Source organism: Carassius auratus, chromosome 25 (genome assembly GCF_003368295.1).
Source record: "Carassius auratus strain Wakin chromosome 25, ASM336829v1, whole genome shotgun sequence".
Classification (NCBI taxonomy): domain Eukaryota; kingdom Metazoa; phylum Chordata; class Actinopteri; order Cypriniformes; family Cyprinidae; genus Carassius; species Carassius auratus.
The window spans coordinates 2661715-2669728 of NC_039267.1; the positions used below are offsets into that span (position 1 = coordinate 2661715).

The following is an 8014-nucleotide window of genomic DNA, read 5'->3' on the forward strand; positions in this document are numbered from 1 at the left end:
TTTGTCGATATATTCTGACCATTGGGCCCGTCTCACACCGAGATCGCCTACACTTCATCACTTCATCACTTCATCACTTCGTCGTTGTTTGTTAACACTTTACTGTCTCAGACTTCAGAACTCGTCCAGGCCTCGAGACACTACTGTTACCATGGAAGCGTTTCAGTCCTGTAACATGAGAGCGCGTAAACCACAGTCACGTGTCCCTGATTAGCGCCCACCCATTGGCCGGCGTTCCGTGACGTCACGCGACCTGGCTGCCTTTTTAAAAAGACGGCGGGAATCGCTCTCTTTATTTCTTCGGTTCTGCTGAGAAGAGCGTTCTGTCCCGCGTTCATTCGCAGAAAACCGCGCGATGGTGCGAACTAAAGCTGATAGCGTTCCCGGCGCGTACAGGAAAGGTGAGAGAAATCACACACTGCTCTTTCTGTCGATGCTGTAAATATTCGCAGCGCGTTTGTTTATGTCTTCATCATCTCCCGCCAATCTGACGCGACTCAAACATCAACACTCGGTTAATTCAGTAACTGTATTTTGTGTTTGTGAGGGGAAACTCTTTTATACCGATATGAACTATATTAATCCGTAAACATTGACCGCCGTTGTTTGTTGACTAGCAATCATTGGAGTTAAACACTGATACTACTATTAATATAACACGGTGAGTTATTAAAGGAGTATTTTCCCAGCTGAATCATCTCATTATTATTGTTTGAACTCTAAAAGCTAGTAAATGCCAGCGATGTTTGTTTTAAATTGAGTTTAATTTGGACCAAATGAAATGGCGCCACTTTCATCCGCGTCGCGATGAAGCGCTCCGGAAGCGGAACTACATTATTTCTCACTGCGTGACTCGTGTTGTGTTGTGCTGGGTTTATTAATTGTTGATAAATAATTTGCTGTGTTTTTGTTTCAGCTGTTGCTGCCTCTGCGCCTCGAAAATCCCTCGGCGCTTCCGGCTCCGTGAACGCGCACAGCAGCGGCGCGCAGTCGGGCACGCCTGGTGAGTGCGCGCACGCAAACCTCTCTGTCGTGTAAATGAGACTCGTTCTGTCAGTTTTACAGTTAGGATCAGTCGTGTTGTTTTCCTGCCGGTGAAGACCGTGTGAGAAGGATAACCCGATCTGATCTCTGTAGACTGTCACAGTAGCTTTAACCAGCTCAGTTCTGCTGTGAAGGGATCATTTCGGTTGTTAAGTGATGACGTAAGAAACGCTGTTTCCGGGTCCAAGCCTCAACTTGCTTCACTTGAGAATACGACCTCAGCAGCCGTTTATGAGCACTGTTTATTCATATTAATCATTTAAGCTAAATGCTTTCAAACTTACGGTATACACTACAGTCTCCGTGCTCACAGCGTCCCAAACACAAATATTTATTTTTTTATATTTATATCTTCATTGTCTGCATATCTGGGACTTCGGTATGGAGTTAAAGGTTAAGATTATAACTTTATCGCTAGTATTCTATCACATTGTGAGTTTATATTAGCACCGTTTGTTGTTTTCTCGTGGTAACTGATAGTGTTTGGACACGGAAGCACTGCTATGTGACGTCAGACTTAACAAGCGAATAGTGACAGCTGTGTTAGCTTCAGTGACGTGAGTGTTCTGGTGTGTGTGTGTGTGCGTGTGTGTGTGTGTGTGTGCTCCAGCTAAGAGTAAGTACGCGGGGGGTAACCCTGTGTGTCCGCGGCCCACTCCCTCGTGGCAGAAGGGCATCGGAGACTTCTTCGGTGGCCCCAGTCGGAAACCAGAGAAGGAGAACCTTCACCCCGCGCCTGATGATGAAGATGAAGAAGAGGCGGGCGGCAGCGGCGTGGCTAAAGTGCCCAGGAAGTGAGTGCTGGGAGAACTTCCTCTTCCTGTCTGCTGTGTTGGTTTGAGTCGGGACTGAGTCGTGTTCTGTGTTTCAGGTCCAGACCCATCATTGATGATGAAGATGAGGAAGAGGATTGATCTCTTGATCTTCAGTTTACATGTTTCATTGATGCTTGAGTATTTTTAGTGTAAATCTTTGTAAATACTTTTAATGGATGTCTCGCTGGTTTTGTACAGAGGTTTAATAAAATGATTTTTCAGAGTTGTTGTTCCGATCTCTACAGAGTGAGACTAAACCTGATCTGATGACCGATGTGTGTTTAACAAGCCCTCGAGGGTTCAGTCTTTGACTCTTAGGAGTTCAGTATTGTGATGCATCCAGGAATAAAGAGTCTCGAGGATGAATATATATTACTTTAGATCATGATCTTGATGCTAGATGGAGATGTCACAAATAGCTATTATGGTCTTCTCTTGGTTCCTGCATGTCTTGTGAAGGCTGACTGTGGCATTGGCTTTCATTAAATCGCTCATGTTAATGTTATTTACACAAGACTCAAGCCTTTATATCTGCACACAGCTGTTTAGTGCAAAGCACTGGAATACACTGATGACTTGTAATTATCTCTGGTATATACAGTTCAATTGTTTAATGTGGTTAAAAGCTTCAGTTTGTGATTACAAAGCATCTCTGATGGAGCGAGGGGAAAACTTTTCACTTCCTAAATAATAGTAATTTAAAAAGTAGGGATGAAGTATAGATGTATGATTATGAGTATTGATAAAACGTGTCTATACTAAGGGGGTTTTGTTTACCAGATATTTTTTTTTTAAGCAAAAAATAATCAATACAATTTTCATTAAACTGAATGAATAACCTATGTTAGCACTTGGCAAGTAATGTGGCAGGTGTTTTCCTGAACACATGATGCAGGACAGACTCCATCTACCGAGCGGTCACTCGCAGACAGAGCAGTGTTTCTCAAGAGTGACCACACCACAGTGATGTTCGAGAACAACACAACAGCGCAGAAAAACATTTTGAGTTCTTTCACAATAAACCTGTTGAAATTGTACCCTACTTTGTGCAGTACATTTATTGAAATTTGAATGTTACAAGTTCATATTTCCCCTGTTCTATTCTTTTATTAATATAAATCGTAGCCTACACTCAGAATGAAGAGGTTGTATTTTATGCATGCGATGCGACAGTCTGTTATTGGCAGTCTTGAGAAGATGAACCATGGTTTTACTGAAGTGTCCTCAGTTTAACTCTAGTGTTTTTAGATTTACATGCTTACCACTACAGTAAACATTTCAACCATGTGTAAACAAAAATATAACTTGATTTGTTGCAATTAACTGGAGTTGAGTGTTAAAAACTGTCAAATTTAAAAGTAACATATCATATCAAAAACCAAAATAGTATCGCCAAACCATAATAAAAAGGCTAATTTTAATATATTTTAACATAACAGTCCTTTTGTTATTATTTCTATATTGGATTTGGCAGTATAATTAGAGAAATGTAGCTAAAGTTAATTTTAGAGACACATCAACTCATATTAATGACAGATGAGTCAGAGCTGTGTTCACTGTGATTTACTGCGGTATTAGAGACAGCTATGGAGCATTAATAGTTGGTGATTTTAATATCCATGTCGATAATGAAAAAGATGCATTGGGATCAGCATTTATAGACATTCTGAACTCTATTGGTGTTAGACAACATGTTTCAGGACCTACTCATTGTCGAAATCATACTCTAGATTTAATACTGTCACATGGAATTGATGTTGATAGTGTTGAAATTATTCAGCCAAGTGATGAAATCTCAGATCATTATTAAGTTCTGTGCAAACTTCATATAGCCAAAATTGTAAATTCTACTTCTTCGAAGAACGATCACTTCTACCACAAAAGACAGCTTTTTAAGTTATCTTCCTGATGTATCCGAATTCCTTAGCATATCCAAAACCTCAGAACAACTTGATGATGTAACAGAAACTATGGACTTCTAGCACTTTAGATACAGTTGCTCCTTTACGCTTAAGGAAGGTTAAGGAAAACAGTTTGACACCATGGTAATAATGAGCATACTCGCACCCTAAAGAGAGCAGCCCGAAAAATGGAGCGCAGCTGGAGGAAAACAAAACTAGAGGTATTTCGTATTGCTTGGCGGGAAAGTAGCATATCCTACAGAAAAGCATTAAAAACTGCTAAGATCTGATTACTTTTCTTCTCTTTTAGAAGAAAACAACATAACCCCAGGTATTTATTCAATACAGTGGCTAAATTAACGAAAAATAAAGCCTCAACAAGTGTTGACATTTCCCAACACCACAACAGTAATGACTTTATGAAACTACTTTACTTCTAAAATCGATACTAATTAGAGATAAAATTGCAAACCATTCAGCCGTCAGCTACAGTATCACATCAGACAGTGCACTATAGACCCCTGAGGAACAGTTCCACTCATTCTCTACTATAGGAGAGGAAGAATTGTATAAACTTGTTAAATCATCTAAACTTACAACATGTATGTTAGACCCTATACCATCTAAGCTCCTTAAAGAGGTGCTTCCAGAAGTCATAGGTCCTCTTCATTTATATGACAGAGAATGATACTGATCTGTACTTTACTATGTCTAAATTAAAGAAAGCTATGTGTATGTATGCATGTACCAGGAGTACCTTATAAAAAACCCACAACATATTCCTCATAAAGTTGATTCTGATTGATTATTATTCTGATTCTTATCCCTAATTATGATTATTGTCTCAGCCAGATATTGTTCCTCACTCCAGAGCAGCAGGTGGCAGTAAAGCACCCATTAGTTGGTTTTGCCAATCTCCAAAAACACGAGGAAAAACAAGAAGAAGAAAAAGAAGAAGATGACGAGCAGCTTCCCTGTATGCAGAGTCTCAAGACCGGTATGGTTAAGAATCATTAGGAGGTTTTTTATTATATTATGTTTGCCTATTTAATAATAAAAAATAAAGGAGGTGATGTTATATTTATGTGGGTCCCATCTTTTATAGGTATTATAGAAAATGAAAAAGGTACACAAAATAATTCAATTCAATTCAAGTTTATTTGTATAGCGCTTTTTTACAATACAAATCGTTACAAAGCAGCTTTACAGAAAATTATGTTTCTACAATATTTAGTAGTAGCTTATAAGTGGTGACTGTCAATTTGTGCACGTTTGACAGGATTTGTAGAAAAATTAATACATACGTATTCAGCCAGACGATGAACATTATTGATATTTATAATTAATAATTATTATATGATGCAGTCACCACTTTTAGCAATATTTGTTAGTTCTGTTGTTGATTCAGGGTCAGCATCATCTGAGGTCCTCTGAGGGTCAGCATCATCTCTTCTCAGGTGTTCTGGATCCAGACTGGAGCTTGTGTAAATCCTAGTTACCACGGGATGAAGATCCAGCAGAAACAGAGAAACACATAGAGACATCATTAGCATAGCTGCTGATCCAACAGAGTTAAATTAATTAGTTTAAAACCAAGCTAAAGAATAAGAATGCACATTTGATCAGATACAACTACACTCACAATTTAAGAGATGCATTATTCGTATGCTTGGTGAAAGAGATGAGAGTTTTTAATCTAGATTTAAACAGAGAGAGTTTGTGACTTTGTGACCTTAGGGAGCGTGATGGGTTGTAGCATGGTAGAAGGCTAGTTAGGTACGCAGGAGCTAAACCATTTAGGGCCTTATAGGTATAGCCAAGAAAGCACTTCAAAAAGAGAGTATAGAAGCAGTCATGAGCCTTTCAATATCAGAAGGAAAGAGTATAGTGTGGGGAAAAAATATTAAAGAATGGCAACAAAGGTGGGATCAAGAACAAAAAAGAAGACATTTATACTCAACTAAAAAAAAAAAAAAAAAAAAGGTACTGTGGAGAAAAAAGTCAAGAAACAGGAGACAAGAGACTATAGTTACCAGATTAAGAATAGAGCATAATAAATTAAATAGCACTCTTCATATAATGGGGAAATATCTTACTGGGTTTTGTGATCAGTGCCAAATACCAGAGACTGTAGAACATGTGCTTATTAATTGTTGAAAATATGGATTACAGAGGTTAGATATGATAAAAGACATGGGAAACATATGACTAACAGGACATGGAGTAAAGAGTATAGTGGACTGCAGCAGGAGTGAACAAGGAGTTGCTTTCCGACTTAAACAGGACTAATGACAAGAATATGATGACTGAAGTATATGGGAAATAACTAGAACCAGAAGATGGCAGTAATGCAACGTCAAGGATGCCACCTGCCATTAAAACCCAAAGGAGAAGAAGAAGCTGCAGTGTCGCTCCTCCACCGCTGGGGGTCAGAGCGTGGCGCTCGCGCGGCTCCGTCGGCTCGACTTCCGGTCGTGCTCTTCTTCTTCCTCTTCCGCTCTCCGGATCATCATGGTGGGTATCTGATTATTTTGCTCTTGACAATCTTCTGTAATCCTCCTCTTTCGCAGCTCGGTTCATGAACGCAGACAGAGGAGTGTGATGCGGGGCTTGTGTGGCGCGGCGTGTGTGTGAGTATGACGCGGCAGATGAGCGGCGCGACAGATTCGGACGCGATAAATCAGCGCGAGCCACTCCGCTCAGTTATACTCTTACTGAGTGTGTTTCACAGTAATATTTTCTCACTGTTTTTCATAGTTATGCTCACACTGAGTGTGTTTCTCAGTAATACTACCTCATACTGTGTGTTTCACAGTAATACGTCACATAATGCTCTCACACACTGTATGTTTCTCAGTAATGCTCACACCGAGCGTGTTTCACGGTAATGCTCACACCGAGCGTGTTTCACGGTAATGCTCTCACTCCGAGCGTGTTTCACGGTAATGCTCACACCGAGCGTGTTTCACGGTAATGCTCACACCGAGCGTGTTTCACGGTAATGCTCACACCGAGCGTGTTTCACGGTAATGCTCTCACTCCGAGCGTGTTTCACGGTAATGTTGTATACTCCTGATCAGATATAGAGGATCTGACCGGTTCAGGTCTGTAGAGCGCTTCCGTTTGGCCCATAATGCACCGCAGCTAGCAGACTAGCCTTAAAGCCCATTCACACTAGAAGAGAAACTAGAGTCACAATGTTTACTCTCAGCGCACATGTGTCCTGTCTCGTGACCACAGGTGATTCTGATTGGCTGTCGGTAGGTCTGCAAGTGTTTTCTCTGTGATTATCATCATACTACTTTAATATTGATCCTGAAGAGTGTCAGTAGTTATTGTTGTGAAGTAGGGTGTGTGTGTGTGTTAATCAGTGTTTCTGAGCAGTTGTGTGTATGCTCTGTTCCTCCGCAGGGCCGCGTCAGGACCAAGACGGTGAAGAAGGCCGCTCGGGTCATCATTGAGAAGTACTACACCCGGCTGGGCAGTGACTTCCACACGAACAAGCGTGTGTGCGAGGAGATCGCCATCATCCCCAGCAAGAAGCTGCGCAACAAGATCGCTGGGTGAGCCGTCGCACTGCATGCTGGGACACCGCTCCAAGTCAGTGTGAAGCTCTTCAGTGTCTCGCTGAGGGTTTCTACACTCGTTAGATCATTAACGAACTGTTAATGCGCTCGGACACATCAATGATTCAAATAAGAGCAAATATCTGTCAGTGAGGAAAGAACTTGTTTCCCTTCAGTGAAGCTGGTTTTTCAGAGCACACTGGCAGATATTTGTTCTGATCATGTAAATCTGGAATATCAGATATCTATCTTCTGGAAATTGAAATGAAAAGATGGCGATCTGTTGCAAAGTCTGAAGTGTCACTAATACACTTATGTTTAGAGACCAAGTGTCGCACTGCATTCAGGTCCGATATTCTTTACTTGTTCTGACGCCTTTTCATGCTCTTCATAAACCTGCAGACGCACAGTAGACCGCTCAGATCCGCTCTCTGTCCGTTAGGGTTAACAAGCAGCGAGTCAAACCACCAGGCTTGCTTAAATCTATTAAAACCGTCAGTCCTGTGTCGAAAGTGACTGTGGAGTGACTGGTCTCCAGGTCATTGATAGAACAGGAAGAGCAAGTGAAAGACTTTCCCGTGTTTGCTGGATCCTGTTCCTCCAAAACCCTGAAATCTTTCACACAGTCTTTTACTGAAACTACAATTAATGTCTTTGTTTAGATGAAACTGGAAAAATGATCTGATTC

General features: G+C 40.9%; 1 protein-coding gene, 1 long non-coding RNA gene and 1 other non-coding gene across 3 annotated transcripts; all 3 read left to right on the forward strand.

The window, feature by feature from the left end:
* The first annotated feature begins 244 nt into the window (after positions 1 to 244).
* Positions 245 to 2368, forward strand: LOC113042986 (PCNA-associated factor-like). The gene is made up of 4 exons (XM_026202044.1): positions 245 to 401; positions 917 to 1003; positions 1655 to 1838; positions 1916 to 2368. The coding sequence occupies exons 1-4, from the start codon at positions 356 to 358 to the stop codon at positions 1956 to 1958; spliced, it is 360 nt and encodes a 119-aa protein (XP_026057829.1). The 5' UTR covers positions 245 to 355; the 3' UTR covers positions 1959 to 2368.
* A 3749-nt stretch (positions 2369 to 6117) lies between these two features.
* On the forward strand, positions 6118 to 7257 carry LOC113043859 (uncharacterized). The gene is made up of 2 exons (XR_003275809.1): positions 6118 to 6274; positions 7172 to 7257. It is a non-coding gene; the product is annotated as an uncharacterized LOC113043859 (long non-coding RNA).
* A 568-nt stretch (positions 7258 to 7825) lies between these two features.
* On the forward strand, positions 7826 to 7951 carry LOC113043924 (small nucleolar RNA SNORA71). The gene has a single exon (XR_003275832.1). It is a non-coding gene; the product is annotated as a small nucleolar RNA SNORA71 (small nucleolar RNA).
* The last annotated feature ends 63 nt before the right edge of the window (positions 7952 to 8014 follow it).

Bases quoted from the DNA above. Each gene is read 5' to 3' on its own strand.
- LOC113042986 (XM_026202044.1), top strand. From the start codon at position 356: ATGGTGCGAACTAAAGCTGATAGCGTTCCCGGCGCGTACAGGAAAG. The intron at 402-916 runs GTGAGAGAAATC...TTTTTGTTTCAG, and splicing joins TCCCGGCGCGTACAGGAAAG to CTGTTGCTGCCTCTGCGCCT. The intron at 1,839-1,915 runs GTGAGTGCTGGG...TCTGTGTTTCAG, and splicing joins GTGGCTAAAGTGCCCAGGAA to GTCCAGACCCATCATTGATG.